Genomic DNA, 23,294 nt, shown 5'->3' on the forward strand with positions numbered 1-23,294 from the left:
GATTGGGATTCAGTGGCGTAATTGTGGTCGGTCTGGAGAAATGTTTTTTTTTTAATGTGAGTTTGAGTTTGAGTCTATTGATTTTGACACAGTTTACCATTTCGACCCGTTCCTAAAAATTTAATACATTTCACTTTTTACTATTTTGGTAATGCACCTCATATTCCACTAGCTCATTCCTACTCACATTTTATTATAAAATTACTTCAAATTTTTTGAATACACTTTATTTTATATTTCTTAAAATTCGTGTAAGATCAAATAGTGTCAAAATTTGGGGGACAGAAGGTAATAGTGAATAATAATTTATATTAATCCTATCAAAATATGCACTCAAATTAAAACTCTTAGTACAGGTAAGTATTGTATATATATATATATATGTGTGCATCGAATGCAGTGCAAAATAATTATTTTTATTGATTATACCTTCATCTCTATTCATTCATTATCAATATTTTTATATAAAATGAATATGGTATAAAAAAATGATATATAGAAGTAATTTTAAGTGGAAATGAATAGGTAAATTGAATGAAAAACGTTGGAGAGCAAAACAGGAAAAACAAAAATGGCGGACTATGTTATAAAAATGGAAAATAATTATTTTTTGTTGACGGACTATTAATATTAAAATATACTATAGTATGGTTGGTTTGACATAGGGATGATAAGATAAGTCAAGATAAGTACATAGACTTTTCGAGATAAGAATATATGAAGATAAAAATCGAGATAAGAGTTGAGATAAGAATCGAGATAAGAAGATAAAAATTGAGTATTATTTTTATCTCATTGATTAGAAAAAAAAACTAGAAAAAATTAAAGTGGAGTGTTTGAAAAAAAAAGGTTATTAATTAGTAGTAGCAAGTAAATATCTCACAATTTTTGAAAATATAAGTTTTTGACTTTTTTCCATGAAACCTCTTCCTAAATCCTAAACTTTGAAGGTGTCAATTTCCCGCCAAAAAAGATTCCAGCAAAAACCAAATGACTGTGCTTAGTAAACATATTAGTAGTAAATAATATTAAGATAGACATGACAAAATTAATACGGTCAAATCTACACAGTGAAATGGCATCGTGTTGTTGAATAAATTTTATATAATTAATACTATAATTAAAAATAAAATAGATGTCATCATTTAAAAATACTCCAAAAATTAGAAAAATCTAAAATTGTCCTAGCATCATCGTTTTCCTATCATTCTCTTCATAATAACATTCACGATGCATTTGATGAGTAAAAAAAAAAAAGATTTAATCTAATAAACAACATCAATTTGATTTGAGCATTTCCAAATATACATCTTTTTTATTTTTATTTTAACACTTATATATACTCACTTTGTGTTAACATGAGTACTAAGTGGACCAATGGCATACGGCTAACAACCACGCATATATTTTCTTTTTAGTTATACTAGTTTTTTTTAGTTTTTAGTTATATAAATTATATGTGCTTTAGTTATGTAGTCTGTTTAGTTTTGGTTTACTAAGTGGAGTATTTTTTAATTGTTTTGATTTTGAATTGATATATGTAATTTCCTTAGATATATTCTTGTTATTTTTAATTGTTTTACTAATTTTAGTTATATAGTCTTTTTAGGTTTTAGTTATATAGTTATTATATTCAATTTTGTAATTATATGGGCTTTAGTTATATAGTCCGCCTAGTTTTGATTCACTGTTTTTTATTTGTTATGATTTTTGATACTATACTCTTATCATTATTATTGATTTATGTAATGTCCTTTCATAAAGCCATTTTAAATTGTTTTCATTTTTATTATTTTAAGTGTTAGCTATTTTTAAAATTATACTCCACTATTTTATTGTTTTATGTATATCCTTAAATATAAAAATTTCTAGCTATTTTGAACTGTGGTGATTTTAAATGGAGTAGTTATTTTGTGTAATATTTTGTCGTAAAATTTGTATTTCTAAATTTGCATCAAAGATCCTTCTGCTAGAAACTATAAATGATTTAATTCTCATTCAAGGTTGCATACCACGTTTATTCAGATATTTACGAGTTAATGGCCACTATATGCATTATATATTCTACCTCATTGATTAGGTCTTTAATAACAAAATAATCATTCATTTATTCCCACTTCTGACAAATGCACTAGATAAATTCTTCCCCTTTGGCTACTTACGTGGAGTTGAATTAAATTACTGGACTTTATATAAATTAATAAGTTTGTACATTTTCTTGTATCATTCCATCAGTACGGTGTACCTTATAACAAGTCATATCTACATCAAGTATACTGTACTAGTACATGTAAAAGTTCTTGGTTTACCTACATATTAAATTTTAAACCTACTCTTTCAATTTCAAGTATTTAATCTTCTCCAAAACTTATTTAGAGTAAAAAATTTAAAGATAAAAAAACAATATTGTTATTTGTTGGTCCGAAATAACCAACTTAATTTAGAGGGTTAGAGCTAGAAATTTCTAGTCCGATAAATTACAACCGGATTAGTCCGCAGCCGAGAAAGAGTGATTTGAAACCCAATGGGCTTACCTGGTGGGGTTGGACCTAGATGCAATTTCTGTCTATTGTTCCATTTGTTTGACATCTAATTCAACCCTTTATTGATGATTTTTATAATATAAATAACTACGCGGCCTTCAATTTTATATATATTTTCTAATTAAAATCATTTTTATATATTTGTATGTTTTACTTATCTTAAAATACTTAATTTGTGTGATCCATATTGCATGTTATTTTATGCGTACCAATTTGAACACTTAAAATACTGCATGATTCCTAAACTTTTACTACTTTAACGCATAATTATAATGTTTTTGTTTTTTTATTTCTGAATTAAAATCAAGCTTGTTGATATTTTGTATGTACTCGTTTTATTTATCTAAAATATTTATTTATAGTTGTAACTATATTTTAGTGTATGCTCTGATAATTAACCTCAATTCGGAGCTAGTAAAATCCATATAATTAATTTTTACAAAACATTTTATAATCAATTCACATAGTTGCCATGTATTGATAAGACCTAATTTTTGTTCATGGTAGGACGATATAATTGCTTCGGCCACCACCCCCGATCAACAAAATTAATTTTGGTAGAAGAAGACGTCAAACAACGTGTTTTGAGATTTGGAGTACAATTCTAAAATTGCAATTTTACTCTGGCTAAGTACAAAAATACTGTGTTGTTTACTTCTACTAATTTCACTCCATCCATACAGTTTGTACTACTAAGCTATCACCATCGACTGAGACTATAATCAAATACTACTAATATTTTGATTATTAGATCTAATTATCTAAGAATGGATGGATCTTATTTATCATATATTATCAACTCTAAGTTACAATATCATCACGAGGGCATTTTTGTGCAATTAATCTTCAAATTTGGGCAGGCTAACGATGACATACGTTATATGTATCATAATTTATAAGATCAAATTAAATACTCCTTTAAAATATCATCATTTCTTTGGCCACACTAGTGAATCATCATATCATCAAGGCAACAATACAATATCAACAATTCTATATCACAATATCTTAAACGCAACATCACAATTTCATTAATCGCATTATCATCAACATAACAATACAATATCGCAATACCATCAACACATCATATTAATAATAGATATTGTGTCAGATGTTTATTGATTTATATTAAAGAAACATCTATATAATGATCACGAAAATTTCTTCATATGCATCTATGCAATTGATATTCCGCTAAAATCCTCATAAATTACTTTAATTCGATATGTTTTTGTGAAAAAATAAATTAAATCAATAAATCTATGTAAAATTTAAAATATTTATGAGTGAGAAATTAGTTTCCATAATGATTTTATGATCATATACTAAAACAGAATAGAGGCTATATAAATCCTATGCTAAAATAACATACTTATTCAGTAAATTGTAGTATTATTTTCAATTTGACACAAAACATTAATCTTATGTCCCATATTAATTATTTATCATATTCATAGCATTGATCATATATCTTGTGTATAAATTATTGTCGTATCTAGAATTTCATCATCCTTATAGTCCTTACAAATTAATAATGGTTATAAAGAACTAACTACCCTCTCAATTTGGCATCAAAGGGTAGAACAAGTTTTTATTGAATTCACATTGTACTACTTAATATAGTTAGATACATCAGATATATATTTATTGTTAATACTAATTCGATGCATAAGAAATAATTAAGCATTTGTGTTACTGGTGCGTCATCAATAAATTGTAAATGTCTCACTAAAGGCAATGCACACCCTCGCATTAATTATGAAAGTGCCTTTACAATACTATTTCCGGCTGTGTGACATTAAAAAAATATCAGTATATATAATCCGAGACATATATTAATTTTGTCTTAATATTATGATGTGATAACTCGATCGACATATATATCATACGCCAATTGCATATTGACATACTGATTAATTCTTTTGCTATTTGAAGTTTTAGAAAAATGATTTTTAGAAGAAATTAAATAAACCGATGTATTTAAGTAATTGATGGGAGATGTCGAGTGAGCCACAAAAATTAATTAGGATCATTAATTAAATAATGACAAATTTATTATCATATTCTTTTCCCACTATAATATACTACTTAAAAGTGTTGGGGCATTTAATTACACCACAATTTGACAACCCAACTGCACAACATTGCATTGGACTTTACAAACTTTATTATACCCCAGTTGAAAGCTACTCTTTGTTTGTACTCTAGCGTAATTAACTATTTCAGAACATACATATAGAAAAGTTTCGATTTTAAAAAAAATATTTGAAAAAATGCTAAAGTTTTTTAAATTGTAATTTTTGGATACCTAACATTTGAATAATGTAATAAAAATATTTCGCAAAGACTTAATTTTCCTTATGAATAAGTTTTCACTAAATCTACACGAGACTAGATTTAGTGCATTTAACAAAATATAATTGAAGTTCACAAAAACTAAATGAGACTAGTTTACGTGCCCAATAATGACCCACTAAAAGTCTTATTTGCTTTTAAAAAAAAATTATTTACATCTTCAAAAAAATTCATTTGCTTTAAAAACGAGTATAGACTTGATTCATGAAAATGTATCTATATTTAGTCATTTATCCTAGATTCGAGCTACTTGATGAGCCAATTTCATTCAATAAATAGTTACTAATTAATTCATATGCTATAATTATCACAAGATGATGAGATATTAAAGCCCAAAATGTATCAAATGATGTCTTCAGAAGCCCATCTTGCCTAACCCATGATTGCATATTTGATTTCAATCCAGACAAAATAAAGCCATTTATCTAAGCAATAAATTAGAACTGTGATTAAAGAAGGGAGGGCAAAGTCGAATATTTATCATTAATTATGTATTCAAGTAGTGGATTGTTTAGTTGTTAGTGTACGAATTTAATTTACTAAATAATATGGTCCCCAAAAATTTTAGAATCTGAATATCTGCCTATTTCAAAATGCTGGACATATACTAACTGTAACTTTTTTTAAGAACTTACATTGTACCGATGGAAAAAAAAAAAAAAACCTTAGGGAACTTAAATTGAACACAATGTGAAAATATTTTCTCCAATTAACAATAAGCTTAAGGAAAGAGAATATACACATATTGAAAAGTTCTGATTTCGAAAGCTTATAATATCTGAGAGTATATACTATATGGTTACAAATTGGGTTTGCTAAATTAAAAATATAATTCCTTTCGAGTATTTTGCAAATCTTGAAAGTATTATTCGGTTGTGAATTCGAGAATCTTCCTAAGAAAATTCAAACCTCAAATCTGAAATTGTGATCCTCCAATATTTAGCCCAGCCCATGCCACCATGAGCGATGTAGCTTGGGGCCAAGCCTAGTCCAGGCTACGATGGTCAATCAGCTTGGGCCAGGCCTATACCAAAGCGGGCATTGCTGGGCTGAGTTTCTTCTAAATTCGAACCAAGCTCAAACCCACTTAGTAAGTGTTAAACTGGGTTGTACAAAAAATAAATTTCATTTTTTTTTAATTTTGTCATTAATTTTAAAATTTTTTGATTAAATACTCTTCTTATCCACGATTTAATGAATCATTTTGTTATCTTGATATATTCCCGATTTGGAGATTTATTTACTTTTTTCCACTTTTAGTATGATAAAAAAGTATTGAATTAACAATTATACTCCCTCAATCCACAAAATAATGTTCATGTTTGAATCGGCACTGGTTGGTTTTAAGAAACGTGAAGAATAGTGAGTGAAAAAAATTAGTGGAATTAGGTATCATATTTATAATAGGGATATTGGCATCTAATATCATGAAACTTTCAAAAAGTTGGATTTTTCCCACGAACTTTAAAATTGACAAATAATATTACGAACTTTAACCCGGGTTTGTTTTTTCCCATGAATATAAAAATTCATGTTATTTTAATAGAATGAAGAACAATTTTGGAGGGTGTGCTTCAAGAAAAACTATCTTCAAAGATTGAAAAACTTGAAGCTCTCAAAATTGTTGTCGAGAAATTACAAAAAAAAAAAAAAACCGTATCATAATATTATTTGTGGGAATTTTTTCATTGTGGAAAAAACAAATTCAGAATAAAGTTCGTGATATTATTTGTCAATTTTAAAGTTCATGGAAAAACCCAACTTTTTGAAAGTTTCATTATATTAGATGCCAATATCCCTTTATAATTAGTTTTATAATAGAATGTGAGTGTAATGAATTAGTGGAAAGTGATGTCTATTTAACAAAAAAAGAAAAATAAAAACAAAGTTGACAACATTTCATGGACGGACCGAAATGACAAAACTGGACAATATTTTACGAAAACTATTTGAATTTTTTATAATAGAATTTGGTCAATATACGATTGAATTTACGTAATCAAAAAATTAGATTTACGTAATAGTGAGATTGAATATACTTCATTAGAATGACAGTTGACAGGGATACAAATGCTAACATGTTACTCACTAGTCATTACGTTCCCTCGTAGTTGAGGCAAAACGTTTCCAAGATGTAAATGTGAACAACTCGCGAGAACTACTAAAAAAACTTATAAAAACAACATAATTTTGTAAATTTTCACCCCACAAAAATCAAAATCATCACCAATCTCAATATGTGACACCATTCAAATCTGCAAAATTACCTAAACAAGTGAGCCTAGTACTTAAATTTGGAATTGCAAAAAGAGGTTGCATTCTGAGCATCAATATCTACAGAGATGACACACGTGCTATAAGTGGTGGCCGTTATCTTAAACAAGTTGAGCACCTTCGCTCTCCCGTGGAGCGTGGTGGACGACGTAAAATTGAAGCGTCGCGCCACCAAATCCTCCATAAACCCGGGGTTCGCCACCACGCGGTCCCCGTCCACAAATAAATCCGTGCGGATGTCGTGACTCCCGCGCGCCGGGATGGTGTCCTCTTGCACGGGCGCTTCCGCCACTGGCAAGCCGCGGTAGCTCACGAAGGCCGTCGTGTTCTCGTACCTGAAGCTCGCGTGGTTCGGGTTGTTCACGGTCACGAGCATCCCCAGCGTGACATTGATTTCGAAATCGGAGCCGAAAGATAGGTGTTCTAGTGTGGCTTGCTGCATTGTGATTTTGGGGTTTTTGGGTTTTAGAACTGCAAACCATAGGATTAAGGCCGTCACTATAAGGCTTACTATCACAACTATTGTTACAATACCACATATTTTTAAGGATCTTGGGATTCTCATTGTCTTTTTTTTTTTTTTTGTAGAGGAAGTTGATCAATGTTGTGATGTTATTGTATTTGTAAAGTACCTTTTTGGTTTGTTGAAGAAAAGGCCAAAAAGAGATGGTTTAATTTGGGGATGGTTACTATGTAGTCTCTATCATAATTTGAGAAAGACAAGTGTTCAGTGTTCATTACAATGGGGCATGTATTTTATTATGGCAAGACGGTCAAAATTATGCCAGATAAATTCTATATTTTGTGTAATACCATTTCTCGAGAAAAATCTACGTATTTGAGATAGTTAGGTGTTATGAATTCTTGTCGTCATCTAATGATATATTGATATATACTGAAAAATACAAATAACATATCATTCTATAATTGAGATTGTGTGTTATAGTACTAACTTCATTGGATTTAGTGGAGAAGTAATCAAGTGTAATTTCCACCTCTTAATCTATATTTTGTGCAACTATCTATCAAATTGTTACATAACACAAACTAGAAATTGCAAATTTTATGAATTAAACATTACATTCATACCAGATGAAGGCCTAAGAAAACCAGATAAATAAACTAATGATTCAGGTTTGTTACCTAATATACATCCAATTCCCACAATCTGCATCACCACAAAACACCAACTATCTTACTCTTTACAATGCCCTCCTCACCCGAACCAATAGAAGTTTCTCGTATTTTCTCGCGTTACATACCTTGTTCGTCTACCAATTCCTGACCCTTCGCTATATGCAATTCAGCCGGCTAAACATGGGAGATTTTCCTACAGCTTTTTCTACTCGTTGTGAAGTCTCTTCATCTACGTGGGGACGTTCTTCCAAGTACAAACGAAGGAATTTCAAAAGGCTATATAATTAAGCATGGCCACTCTATCTATGATTTTATGCAACTTCAATATTTGTTGGTCCCCTGACAAATTTGGCACTCGACTTTGCTGCTGACCTTGAGGAGGAACCGGAAATAGAGTTTGCGGAGGAAGTTGACTTAGACTTCTTCCGTTTGTCCTTCTTCTTTTCCGAAGAGGCCATGTCTCTAAACATCTCGGACCCTGATTGTTGCCGCATAGACTCCCCAAAATCTGTTAAAAAACGGAAATGAGGACATACTAAATGCATAAGAGAACAATCAACGGAAGTAACTCAAGGTGAGGCATGCTAAAAATGTGACAATATAATTAACAGATGATATAAACTACACGGACTCGACAGACAAAGAGATGCACAACGAATGATACAACATAATTAACAGAAACAAAACATTCATCAAAATCGCATTTTTCTTGATAAAAAGAAGTGGTACTTCAGGTGTACTAGCACGGTGCAAACATGGAGCATGTGACCGATACGAAAAGTGGTCGTTTTCAAGCACACCTCCACCAATCTCCAAACCCCTCGTGACAGAAGATCCAAAAGCACCCCTGCTTTGAGGCAAAGAATCTTTCGAAACTGTGCCCTCTCATAATTCACAAATAATGTCCAAGAACAAGAAGTACAGGTGTACAACCAACACAAAGGACATATTTTCATTTATGCAGTCAATAATTTCATCCCCGTGACAATGCAATGACAAAGTCCAATTCCATTTAGCACATGGCACTATTACTACATAGACAACTCCCCCTTTTTAGCCCTTGACACACTTTGTACTAATCACTCAAAATGTTTTCCCACTTCTTTCAACAGCTGTCAACATTCTGCAATCATAGTATGCAGTTGACTCAATTATTACAAAAAACTTGATAGAAATTGAGGAAGAGCTTACCTTGAGAGGACCATGGAGAGAGTGCCGAGCCAGAGTTCCCGATCGATGTGGCTGCGAAATCCGGCCCTGTCTTGAATTCACTCATCTGCATTCAGTGAAATGAGATTGAGTTCCAAATTGAATTCATAATTTTTGTAAAAAGGGAAAAAAAACTCACCCAACTTGGTGCTGTTCCAGAGGAGCCATCCCAGCCAATATGTGCAACATGCTTAACATCAGTTGGATATCCAATCTCTAATTCACGCTCCTTCACAACTGCAAACAATTATCCAAACACTTGGGAAAAAATTTTATGCAGTAAAGAATGTAATTAAGATCTGACTAAAGAGGGAATCTACCGAAGAACTGAGAGATTGTGTATTTGAATCCTTTGTAGAGCCCTTTCATTGCTGTTGCTATTGCTACAACCAAACCACCAAAGCAAACACATTCAAGAGCTAATTGAGGTGTTTAAACTAAATGGGCTGAAAAAAGATAGCAACTTTAGCATTAAATTCAACGATTATACAACTACAACACAGCAATGCGGATGAAGCTGCAATATATTCTGGAAACAAGCATGCAAGATTGGATTTTTATTGTGCCCAAAATCCTAAAAGCAAGAATTGCAAGAGGGAGATGAAGAACTGAGGAATTGAAATAAGAAAAAGGCTAAAACTCACCTTTTTGAGCATGCAGGCGAAGCCAAATTGGACAAGCTGCAGTCTACTTGTAATAATTAAGGAATCATCAAATGAAAAAACAAGAAAATGTGGATTATTGCTTAAGACCTTGAAGTTTTGTGTGGGGTTTTGAGGGTAGAGAAAGAGAACAAGTGTATACGAAAGAGAGAGAAAATAAGAGCTGGAGAGCCACGAAAATCTTTCAGAGAGATGGTGAGGGCTGGATTTGAAGGCAGGAAAAACTCCAATAAAATGAAAATTAAAGAAAATAGTTTTAAAAAATTTAAAAACCAAGAGGTACGGAGTACATAAAAGTCAATCGATTCTGCTGAGTATTTAAATTTTTGGAAAATGGGAATTTAAAGAAATTCCAGTAGAATTAATGGGATTAAATGAGAGTGGAAGGAAGAACTGGAAACGTGTCTGAATCTGAGGTCAATTTCTGCTTTCCTGTCTCAAGAATCTCAAAAAAATCTCATTATTTATATTTGAAAGAAAAAATAAAATCTAGGCTGTTAATGTGAGGCTAGAAAATATACAAAAATAAAATAAATTATGGGGCTAATTTTATTGGACTCAGTTATTTTATAATTTTATTGAGTCATTGGCATTTTGGTTGGTTTTATTACGCTACTATTTTATACTAAATGTATTTTTTATGTAGAGAGACTAATAAATTAATTCTTTAAACAGCTATCGATATTAATTTTCTAATACTACTACTAATAAATTAATTTACAGGTTTTTTTATCCAAGTTAAACCAATTGACGATAGCTTTGGTCTAACTCTATTTTAAAATAGTATTGACTTTTTTTTTCAATTTTTCCTACCTCTTCCATTTTCATAGTTTTCAAGTAGGGGTGTGTATTCGGGTTTCGATTCGATTTGGCAAAAAACTGAACCGAACCCGAAAAACTGAATTTTCTTGAAAAACAACCCGAACCGAACCGAAAAACCGAAAATTGAACTAAAAAAAAACCAAACTAAATCGAAAAACTGAAATTTTCAATAAAACCGAAAACCGAAAAATATATGGAGTATATATTAATATATATAATTTATTTTATTTTATATATACTAATATAATATAAAATTAATAGAATATATATAATACATATTCTATAACATATATTAAAAGAATATATATTATATATATGATATAATATATTTAAATTAATAGAATAAATATATATAATATTATATTTAATATATAATTCGGTTTTTTTTTCTGTCCGAACCGAACCGAAAAACCGAATTTTTTTATTTTTAAAACCGAACGAACCGAAAAACCGAAAAATCCGAACTGAATTTCAAAATTTTAGTTTGGTTCGGTTTGGATATTCGATTTTCGTTTTTTTTTCTCACCCCTATTTTCAAGAATCTAAATTTATAAAAATTTTAAACGTTTTAATTAGACTATCAGATTTTCAACTTATATTTTTGTAATGTTCTTTTCTTGATTTGTAAAATCTCTTTTACTCTAGTCACTGGAAAAAGATACGTATTGACATGTTTGATAGGGGTGATAGCTCATCTAGCACCCCTACCAAACATGATCATAGTGTATAAATTAAAACATGACTTCCCACTGTTCCCAGCTCAAAAAGAAAAGCTCATGGTAATTATTATTATAAATAGCTTTAGTCTGTATATAGATGACTATTAGAAATAAATTAAAATTCACAAACTCTCTCCACTCTGGCATCCAGCTTTGTAGAAAATGACTTTATCTATAGATAACACGAAATCATGGTTGTTAATTAGTACTAAATTCTTTTATATACCTTGAAGTGTGTAAAACCAATGACTGAATTATATTTAAATAATTGTTTGTAACTGATGATAAGTCAGTTTTAATCTAATAATAAAAGAGTTAATTTGGGACGAGTCTAGTGACTTTGACCCCCACTTTTATGTATATAATCTATGCACTATAAAAAATGAAATAATTCAAGAACACTCCTGAAAAGGTATATTTTTATCGTTAGTTAGGTAATGCTATTATTAAAATTAAGCAACACCTAGCTCAAGGAAAATAGAATATACTAGAAGTTACAAAAATGGTTCACGCAATACAAGTACTAAGTAAATATGTTATGTGCAGAAATATTGCAATAACTAATCGAAGAAAAAAAAAAGTACTATTAAGATATTATTATAAATTTACTTAACCATGTGACGAGAGTTTTAATATACTTCTCCATGTATACAAATATACAAAGTGTAAATAACAGTTGCATTAGTATTTAATACAAAGTTACTTATGTTAGTAATAGAGAATTAGAGAATTATGTTAGTAGTAATAGAGAATTAAAATTAAATTACATACACAACAATAAAACTTATCATGAAAACAAACAACATTGCATTAAACATATAAAGTTGTTGTATCCACAATGAAATTAATTAATAAGATTCCAGAAAAATGAAAATTAAGTAGTAAAATTTATGCTACTCAATTTGATTCTCTCGTTGCACTCGTCCAACAAGGGAGATGCACTTTATTTGAAGATATATGTTAGTGCAATTAGTAATTAAATCAATTATTTTAATTATTAATAATGATGATAAGGATTAAGCTTTGAATGAAATTTATATAGGAAGAGGTTGCGTATGCATAGATGTAATTACAGTGTAATTTTGTACGAAACCATATGAAATAATTAAAAAGAATATCACAAAATGAAGAATTGTTGTAACCCACTAAAATATAAAAAGCAAAGCATATCACAACTGTCAGAAAATAACATGATGTTAGTATTTCATTAACTCATTATAATGGCCTCCCATTTTCAACCAAATCTTCAATTTATTGCAAGTTGCAAAATCTTTTATAATTGCCAGATATGTAGATTTTTTAGATATTCTCTATCATTATTTTAATGCTTTGTATTTCACATTATTATCATTGTTGCAACCACGTTATGGATGATGTGTTGCTTACAGTGCAGCACACATAAATTTCACATTGCTTGAAATAGCAAATTGTTGGTCACATTCAGACAGTTATCACTGATCCGAATCTTAACATAATTTTTTTAATTACCGGATTTCTGTCGTATGTTTTTAATTCAGAAAATAACAGAATCATAAATCAGACGTGTAGGAAAACAAGAATGGATCAAATCATAAATCTGTCATCATCCTTATCCAACTAATTCCAAGTCCTAAGATGATTACAAGCATAAAAAAACGCATATAGATGTCATATACTGAGTTTATTAACTCTGAAAAATATCCAAACGTAATCCCAAAATACGTTAAAATGTCACAAAAATAGCCAACTAATTCCGGCCAGGTTTGAGCGTTGGTTGGAAGTTGGGTGCAGTCGGTTTGTGGTTGATGTAGTATAATAACATGTACAGTCAGGGACTGTACCAGTTTGCCCTGACTGTACATGTCATTATACTACATCAACCACAAACTAAGGAGATATATAGAGCAATGGATAATCGCATAAATAGCCAAAAACTTTTTCAATCTCATCTTGGATACCGTTCGGTTGCCATGACTAATTATCATATGATAATCCATTTAGAATTAAGTTGCGAGAATATTTTATTTGAAACGGGTGGTTATGACTAATTATCAATGAGTATTCATCTAGAATTAACTTGTGAGATTCAATCTCATGAATTAAACACAGTACATATTTAACCCCGAGATATAATCTTACCAACCGAATAGCCCCTTAATATACAAATGGTAAGAATTGGACAAAACTAAACACATTGTCTACTATGAATCTCCGAGGAATCCTCGACGATTCATCTGAAACCGGTGATTAACCTCTTATACGTTCGTTGATCAGGCTTGAGCCCCAATTCCAACATCTCGTCGTGCAATCTCATGGCTATCCTCATTTCTTTCTCTTTACAGAGACCTCTAATCATGAGTGCAAAACTCTCACTATCCACTGTTTTGCATCTCTTCATATAATCGAACACCTTTATCGCCTCTTCAGTTCTCCTCCCTCTCAGCAACGCAGCGACAAGTATGTTATATGTGTCCGTTGCCAAAGTGCCCTGCAACTCCTTCAACTTATTATGCAGCAAAATCGCTCTATCGATCCGTCTGGTTGAGCAGTAATGTCTAACAAAAGAGCCACAGCACTGAGGATCAAGCAACCATTCTCGATCCAGAACCAACTCCAAAAGTTCCTCTGCCTCTCGCCACTGACGCTCTGCACATTGTTTACGGACATAGTTAGAAAGCTCTTTGGTTGGAGATATGGATGCGACGCCCCTTCTGATTATATCAACTAACAAGTTGCTGATTTGCAACGATGGATTCTGCTGGAAAAGAGCAATCACAAACTCATCATAACATCTTTTACTCAATACAATTTGCTTTCCCTTCATGATGTTGTACAAATCTATTGCATCCTCCACTCTACTTCCCTCACATAGCAACGCCATAAACATACACTCGTACGTAGCAAGCTCTAGTTCCATGTTATCAACGCAAGCCCTCTTGAAGAAGAGATCCATTGCGAACGTTTTCCCCACACCACAAAGCTTCTTGATGATCAAATCATAATCCGAAGCATGACCTTTCAAGATAAGCCCCTTCTCCACCATAAAAGACAAAACATTCTCAATCACTTCTCCATTGTTATACCTACAAGCACCATCTAAAATCGAGCTGTAAGTACTAAAACCCGGCTCGATTCCTTTACCAATACACTGATGCAGATAATCCAAAGCAGCTCCAAAATCCCCTCTTTTGCTATAACCATCAATTATCAAATCAAACATCTCACCACTACAAATTCCCACTTCCAAAATTCCACCAATCCTCTCAAATTTCCCATCTTTATAAAAAATCTTCGCAACAACAGACCACACACACTGGCTCCCTAAAACCCCATCTCTAACAATCGAAGCATAAAAACACCAAGCTAACCTCAATTCATTCTTCTCAACTAAAAGATTCAACAATCTACAACTAGCACCCACACTCAATCGAGCCCCATTCTTCCTAACCATCTGATAAAAATCCAAACTTTGGAAATACATTTCGTCGCTGCAATAACACTCTATCACAGAATTAAAAACATGGGATACATTCTGAAAATCAGCATTTCGGCGCGGCGGGAACAAAGCAACAATCTTTGCTGGTGGGCAATCTAGAACTATGGAATTCAAGATTGGCTTACCGAGTTCAGACAGTTCGGACCCGAATAGTATTCGGGTCAGCTCGGATCGGGCCCCAATGTCGGGCTTGAAGTCGAGATTTTTCCGCGCCCAGTTGAAGAAATCGAGACAGAGCTTTGGCTGAGCTCGGATTCTGTTCAAGATTTGGTGGAACAGAGATGGAGTGAAATGGGAAATTTGCAGGGGTTTGAGAAGTGAAGGCCATAGTTTGGGGTGTCTCTGTAAGAGAATTGTGGATGCTTGTGAAACTAATTGGGTTTGATTGATTTGTGTTCTCCATTTGGAACTCGAGTTTTCACTTCCAGATTTTAGGAATTTTGATATATTTGGGATTTGGGGAAGATTGTTTATACGCATTTTTGAGGATGCAGAACAAGTAGAAAAAGCAAGAAATATAATTTGTTAATGGGCCTATAAAATTGTTTGCAAGGCCTACACAAAGAAAGTGGGCTTTTTTTAAAACTGATGTAGTAATGTTACCTTCTTCTATCAAAAAAATACCATACTAAGGTATGGCAATTTGTTAAAAATAAATTTTACAACTAATTAACTAGGTATAAATAATTGGAATTATATAAATTGTAGCCATCTTTCATATATTTTGATTTAGTGGCTACGGATATGATTTGTATATATTTCATATATTTTGACAAAATTTTAATGTGTTTGGAGAATTTATATTAAAATTAAATTAGTGTGCTCATAGAAAACTTTTCAAACTACGGAGTAGCAAATCTCTCGCTTCCCCAAATTGCAACAACAATTGTCCAAATCACTGCAACCAATAAATTTAGACACACCATTCACATAAGTAAATTTGGTGCGTGTGGAAACTATTGGGCAATACTGACATACTAAAATTGCCCCAATTAAGTTTAGAAAAAGATTGGCAGAAAAAAAAAATTTAGCAAGAGGTTGGATATTCATATCAAACAATAAAAGCATAGAGCTAGCTAACTGCTAAAGATCTGTTGAATTTCCCTTTATCATATGAACAATGAATATCGATAGTCCTCTTTACTTTGATTAGGAGTTTGATTCGGATGTTATGCATGAGATTAATAAAGCAAATACCAAAATCATCCAATAAATGAACGAAACAAAGTTGAGAAAAAAGTAGTAATTAGATAATGGAGTAATTCGCAAGAACACAACCAATAATGTTTTCACTCAACACATAATTATTTATTCGGGACCACCAACTTAAGGCAAACTCCCATAGATTCATCTAAGCATCAACCACATCCGACTCCGCCGCCGCCAACACCAACTCCGGCTGAGCCACCGCCGCTCCATCCAGAGCATTGGGCAGCCCCAACGCCCTCAACGCCAAGTGCGCCGCCTTCTGACCCGAAATCATCATCGCCCCAAATGTCGGTCCCTGCATATAATAAGTGTAGTCCAATTCTAATTAAATATTAATTAAAATAAAAAATCAAATTAATATAAAGCAGTGTTTAACTAATTACCATTCTGGGGGCGCCGTCGATCTCGGCGACCTCCATCCCAGTGACGATCATCCCCGGGACGACCTCGCGGGTGTGTCGGACGATGGCGTCCTCGGCCGTGTTCATGTCGAGGGCCTTCATCCCGGGGACGGTGTCGATCATCCCGATGCTGCGGAGGCGCTTGACCCCGGTGGCGCCGAAGGGCCCGTCGTGGCCGCACGAGCTCACGACGACCTTGGCCTCCATGACGTTGGGGTCCATACACGACTGGGTGTCGTGGTTCATCGACACGAGGGCCCAGTTGGTGACGACCCCGGCGACGCGGCCGGACTTGACGATGAGGTCCTCGGCGGCGACGGCGTTGAAGAGCTTGACGTTGGGGCGGGCGAGGAGCTTGCTCATGATGGTGGAGGTGAAGAGGGCGGCGTGCTTGATCACCACGTAGTCGTCCTGCTCGTCGTAGGCGATGTCGAGCTCGTCGAGGAAGCGGTGGGCGGGCTTGCGGACCACCATGGCGGAGAAGAGCTGGCCGCCGAGCCACGCGCCGCCGCCGGGGCTGACGGACTGCTCGATGATGGTGACGTTGATGGAGGGGTTCTTGCTGAGCTCGTAGGCGCAGGAGAGGCCGGCGGAGCCCGCGCCGACCACGACGACGTCGGTGTCGGCGAAGGTGATCATGTCGGTCATGTAGCGGCGGGTCATCTCGCGGGAGACGACGGACTCCTTGATGGGGTTGAATTTGAAGGCGTCCAGGTTGTAGGCGGCGGCGGAGATGGATTTGATGGGTCGGGAAGCGGCGGAGGCGGCGATGGTGGAGGGTTTGATGGAGGAGCCGAGGAAGGAGGATTTGGTGTAGGATTTGGTAAGGGAGGAGGTGAGGGTGGTCGTTGCCATGGTTGCCATTGGTGAGTGATTTTTTTGAGGGTTTGAGAGATGAGAGATTGATGAGTGTGAGTGTGATTGTGAGGGAGTGTGATTGTGAGGGAGTGTGAGTGGGGATATATATATATATATATATATATATATAAAAAAAAAAGTGAGGAGAAAAGATCTGAAAAGGTGGGGTTGATTTGATTTAATGTGATAGAATTTGAACGATTCATATTGATTCCTTTTCAGGGTGAAACATCAATATCATTATTTTTGCTGACAAATTCAATGTTGGTTTTTTCTATTCTTTTTTAGGTATAACGGTTACATACTCCCTCCGTCCCAAGATAAGTGACCTATTTCTTTTGGGCACGAGATTTAATGAATGATATTTAAATAAGTTAAAGTGAAGAGAGTAAAGTATGAGAGAGGCAAAAGTAGAGGAGAGAAGAGAGAATAAAGTAAGAGAGATGGCGTTTTACCAAAAATAGAAATATGTCATTTATAGTGGGACACCTCAAAAAGGAATACAAGTCACTTATCTTGGGACGGAGGGAATATTATATAGCCATTTAATGCAAAATAGAATCATTAGCTGTCGGGAGCAAAAATGGCATCAATGAGAGCATCCCTGATAGTGCTCTTGGGTTGCCCTGCTGTTTGCCACTGTGCTCTTGCTGTTGGTATGGATAGAGCACGTCCGTGTCAACAGCAAGAGCATGATCAGTTGACGTGGCATGCTACTGTTAGTTTATTATTTTTGTTATTATTATTTTTAAAAAGTTCAAAAAAATTTGAAAAATTCAAATTTAATAAAAAAAATATTTTTTCCCACTTCCTAGTAAAATATATCCATTTTTTTCACACTTTTAATTTTTTTTTCATTATTTTTACCCCAAAATTCATACTTTCATCTATAAATACTCTCATTTCAAACACAAAAAAATGACATTATACCAAACAACTCTCTCAATCTCAATTTTAGGATTTTTGTAATTTTAAATTTTTTAGTAATTTGTAATGGTATCGGGTATTTTTAATGCATTTGAATATTGTGAAAATGTTTTTAGTAATTGAAGTATTTAAATTGAATAAGAGAATGGTGGGACCCTTGAGCATGCTCTTGCGGAAGAGTATGGATGTGGGTGTTGTGCTTTGCGGATGAGCAGGAGTAAAAAATGAATAAAAGTGGGTCCGAGACCACTTCCAAGCTCTTATGGGGATGCTCTAACTAATTATTGTTGTTCAGATATTCAAAAAGAATATACTCCATCTGTCCCACCTCAGACGTTCCTTTTCGACACGAAATTTTAAAAAAATTATTTTTAGTGAGTTAAATAAAGTAGAATCAACAAAAATGGAATACAACTTAAGTATCTTGGGATAGAGGAAATATAAAATTTTGTTTAACAAATCAATACAAAACATTAAATCTGATAAATTAAATTGAGTAAAGATCAAATGTGGTCCCTAACATATGACCGTTTTATCAATTTGGTCCTTAACATTATCATTTTGATTATTTGGTCTCTCACAAATAAACTCGGACCCGAATCGGTCCTCACTTAACAGAACCGTCAAAAAATAGACGGTGATTGCAATTTGATTATATTAAATTACTAATGATAATTAGTTATACCTAATTATAATTCTTAATTCCTATTAAATTACAAATTATTCATTTCATTTTGCAACTGATACTATCTTTTTTCCAATTTTGCTAGTAGGAAAAGAATTATAATTAGGTATAATTAATTACCATTAGTAATTTAATATAGTCAAATAGAGGTCATCGTCTATTTTTTTACGGTTCTGTTAAGTGAGGAATGATTCGGGTCCGAGTTTATTTGTGAGGGACCAAATAATCAAAAAGATAATATTAAGGACCAAATTGATAAAACAGTCATATGTTAGGGACCACATTTGGCCTTTACTCAATTAAATTCATAATTTAAACTTCTTAACTTATTTCTAATGCCTAGTTTGTTTCAAAACATTTAATCTATTATAAAATTTTATTTCTCTTAAATAAGGTGGGATCTATTTTCTACTAACACATTTTTTTTCTATCTCTCTTACTTTATCAATTTTATATTAAAACTCGTGTCGTTTCTAAAGATCCTATTGTTTGAGGAAGGAGGGAGTATTATTTTTTCAAAACAAGTGCAAAAATTGAAATGATTCTATTAAGGCGGAACAAAAGGAGTATTATTTAATACTCCCTCCGTCCCCGATTAAGAGTCACACTTTGGCCGGACACGAGTTTTAAGAAATGTAAAGAAAAGTTGGTTGGAAAAGTTAGTAGAATGTGTGACCCGTTTTTTTATATTGGTTTTATAATAAAATGTGTGCGAATTGAGTTAGTGAAATGTGAGACCTACTTACTATTTATGGTAAAAATGAAGTATGACTCTTATTTGGGGATGGACCGAAATGGAAAAGTGTGACTCTTCATCAGGAACGAAGGGAGTAATAAAATAATTCTTTTTATAACGTATTTAATTTTACTTTATAAATAATGAAGAGATTGTCAGATAATGAGGCACAAATAATTGCGACAACATTGTATAGTGAAGTTGCAAATGAAGAGTTTTAAATTTTTTAATTTTCTTGCCTACACTACGCAGCCAAATTATTCTTTAGATACAATTAGGAACCTATAATTAATTTTTTCCCTAAATTTGTTCATATTTAATTTGGAGATTGTATAAGGGTAATATTTAAAATATTAAATTTATGAACATTATAAACAGACATGTGATCAATTGCTGACTAATTATCAATCCAAAATTGAGACCAATTTTTTACCATTAGATTAAAAGATCTTGTGGTTGATATAATATCAAGTGTAATATATTTTAAATTTAAATAATTATTAATTAAATTAAAAGGGTATTAATGTCAAATTCTATATGGAGTAATTATACCTAACTACTTTCTCTCTCCTCAAAATCATCTCAAATTTTTAAATTTACGTAACTCTCTCAATTTAAATTATTTTTTCGCAAAAAATATATCAAATTAAAGATAATTTAATAAGGATTCCAACGAGATCTCAATTGCATATGTTCCGACGATGTTCGGGTGATGAAATTTGATAAATTATATTTCAATTTTCGTACATGTTGATAAGCAGCTTTTATCAACAAATGCAACAAAAAATCTCAATATATTGTAGGCAAAATCTCAATATTATGCATGTTCAATCTCAATAAAAATGTGTTGATATTTTCTTATCCTTGTGTTGATATTTGTAATACACAATGTTGATATAAAATAACACTGAAGAAAATTATCATATGATAACATAATGACGATATTACCCTTTTGTTGATATTTTGTCTACTATTTATTGAGATTTTGTGAGCTTTAATCTCATCCACTCATTTTAAAATCCAAGGGTGGAGATTTAGTCTTGATTTTGAATTAAGGTGCTATGAGCAATAAGATAGGACCCCATTGTAAATATATTCAAATGTAAATATTTTAAAATATTCAATACTAAGTACTCTAATTTATGTAAGTTTATAATATGATTTGTCTCAACTATGCAATATGTAGTAAAATAGTGAACATTATATACTTACATGCCATACTTCCAAATGAATATTACTACTCTCTCCGTCCGTCCCATAATAGATGTCATACTTTCCTTTTTAGTTTGTCCCACAAAAGATGACACATTTCCTCTTTTATAAAAAGTTTTCTCTCACATCAATTATAAAATTATGTTTTCTCTCACCACTTAACACACAAAACAACATCACCTAAAATCTTATGACATCTTTCAAGAGTGTCATCTTCTTTGAGACGAAGGGAGTGTTAAATAGTGTGGCTGTTGGTGTTCAAGCGTGCAACATGTGAGTAGACACACTTTTACTACTAACTTTTTGTTTTAATCTCCTTTCACAACAAACCTCAAGTGTCGTATGCAATAATTGTAAGAGTGGAGTACTACTTTTGATACTTTTTGTTATAACAACAATAGCAATTTCAGCCTTTCCTTAATCATTCAACCTCTAGTAACTTAATAAGGGCTATATTTGGTAGAAACTTCAGCCTCTCACAAGTCACAACCTGTTACTCTATCTGTGTCATTGCCAACAAAATAAAGCATCAATCATATGATTCATATCACAAGTACTATCTTTTATAAAATTAGAAAGTTATAGTTTAAATTTCTTTAATAAGTAAGATTATCCCCAATAATACCTTAAAACTTAAAATAAAGTAAGAAAAACAGTTACAATGGTAAATTAAAAAATGAGTACATATTATATTTCTCTAAAACCTATGAAGATAGTATTCAAATTTTACACTGAACCATCCAAATGGATTCCAATTTTACCAAAGCTATTCTATTCTGTATGTCACAAATGTCCACACAGTGATAGGCTCCCTACATGTAGGTTTGAGCATAAAGGAGTGTCCTAACCCATTTGGTTGAGTCATTCAATTATTCAATTTGGCTTATACAAAAGTTGTCTACTACAATATTATAGAAATGACATTGAAAATTTGGGGCCTTATCTTATTGCTAAAATTGGGAAGTATTTGAAAATTATCACAGTTTTTGATCCACGCAAGAAAAATCTGACATTTCAATATTTGTATGAAATTAATTGATTATTTTTGCAAGCTATGTGTAAATATATCCATCATAGATTAAATTAACTGTAGTGGTTCTTAATTGGTGTTTATTTGGGTTTGGGCTATTTTGGGCTCATAAGCCTCTTCCCTTAATTACATTAAGTTAAAAAGTTACAAGCGTTAGATTATGGAGCAGTATAAACCCATTTTAAGGGAATGTTATATTATTAACTCTAATTGCTAAATACAATTAAATAATAGCCATTAGATATTCAAATTAAGGGGCTTAGATCATTAATCCCTAAATACCAATACGATCAACGAAAAACGTCAATAAAGCCATAGGATTAATTTCAAAAAATATCAATAGAGGTATTAATGTCGATTAACTACATGTTTAGTTATAACTAACTTTTAAAAGAAATCCCAAAACTTTAAATTCATATAACATATATCAAATCAAAGATAATTTCATAAGGATTCCAACGATATCATACATGCATATGTTCAGACGTCAAAATTTGAAAAAAAAATTGAATTTTTTAAATTTTTTCGTACAAGCAAAAATGTCAACATACTATATAAAATATGTCAATATAATACATATAGAATGTCAATATAAGCAATGTGTTAACATTCTTAAAGCATTGTGTTGACATTCTCAAAGCATTGTGTTGATATTTTCAGAACACTATATTGACATTTTCATCCAAAATCCTAATTTGAAGTTTTTTTTTATCTTTTTCGATTTAATTAATAAAAATAAAAATTACACGTGGCAAATTGTAGACCACACATTTTCTAAATCCTATGGCCTTAAATTAGTTGTAGTTAGCAATTAAATGATGAGTTAACAATTAATCACTTTCCCATTTTAAAGTGTAAAAACCTATACACTTTTCTACAAATTTTTCGTCCATTTTCTAGTTTATTTCTTGACTATTGGCAATGTAAAAAATAATAATAACAAGAAAATGTAAATCTATAAATCTTAATCCAAAAGGTTTTTTTTGGACTCGGGTTTCTTCCATTTGCTTAACCAATCATGAAAATAGAAAGTCTAGATT

At 32.3% G+C, this 23,294-nt stretch overlaps 4 protein-coding genes across 5 annotated transcripts; all 4 read right to left on the reverse strand.

The window, feature by feature from the left end:
- Positions 1-7,179: 7,179 nt before the first annotated feature.
- Positions 7,180-8,114, reverse strand: LOC125188039 (uncharacterized). Its single transcript, XM_048084777.2, has one exon. The coding sequence runs from the start codon at positions 7,735-7,737 to the stop codon at positions 7,180-7,182; it is 558 nt and encodes a 185-aa protein (XP_047940734.2). The 5' UTR covers positions 7,738-8,114.
- Positions 8,115-8,265: 151 nt separating this feature from the next.
- LOC125204413 (CRIB domain-containing protein RIC10) lies at positions 8,266-10,539 on the reverse strand. 2 transcript variants are annotated; one of them, XM_048103084.2, is made up of 5 exons: positions 10,163-10,539; positions 9,839-9,964; positions 9,658-9,755; positions 9,501-9,585; positions 8,266-8,817 (listed from the first exon to the last, which is right to left on the reverse strand). In XM_048103084.2, exons 2-5 carry the CDS (start codon positions 9,885-9,887, stop codon positions 8,621-8,623), a joined length of 429 nt encoding a protein of 142 aa, XP_047959041.1. In that variant the 5' UTR covers positions 9,888-9,964; positions 10,163-10,539; the 3' UTR covers positions 8,266-8,620. The 2 variants fall into 2 exon arrangements, with proteins under 2 accessions (XP_047959041.1, XP_047959034.1); XM_048103077.2 differs by having other exon boundaries at positions 9,839-9,901; positions 10,163-10,529.
- A 3,199-nt stretch (positions 10,540-13,738) lies between these two features.
- On the reverse strand, positions 13,739-15,676 carry LOC125205849 (Tetratricopeptide repeat (TPR)-like superfamily protein). The gene has a single exon (XM_048105008.1). It carries the CDS (start codon positions 15,674-15,676, stop codon positions 13,931-13,933), a length of 1,746 nt encoding a protein of 581 aa, XP_047960965.1. The 3' UTR covers positions 13,739-13,930.
- Positions 15,677-16,424: 748 nt separating this feature from the next.
- On the reverse strand, positions 16,425-17,750 carry LOC125202496 (thiamine thiazole synthase 2, chloroplastic-like). Its single transcript, XM_048100901.2, has 2 exons — positions 16,789-17,750; positions 16,425-16,700 (listed from the first exon to the last, which is right to left on the reverse strand). Exons 1-2 carry the CDS (start codon positions 17,668-17,670, stop codon positions 16,548-16,550), a joined length of 1,035 nt encoding a protein of 344 aa, XP_047956858.2. The 5' UTR covers positions 17,671-17,750; the 3' UTR covers positions 16,425-16,547.
- Between the last annotated feature and the right edge of the window lie 5,544 nt (positions 17,751-23,294).

This window comes from Salvia hispanica, chromosome 2, assembly GCF_029641045.1.
Source record: "Salvia hispanica isolate PSC_SH4W2 chromosome 2, Shi_PSC_v1, whole genome shotgun sequence".
Taxonomy (NCBI): Eukaryota; Viridiplantae; Streptophyta; class Magnoliopsida; order Lamiales; family Lamiaceae; genus Salvia; species Salvia hispanica.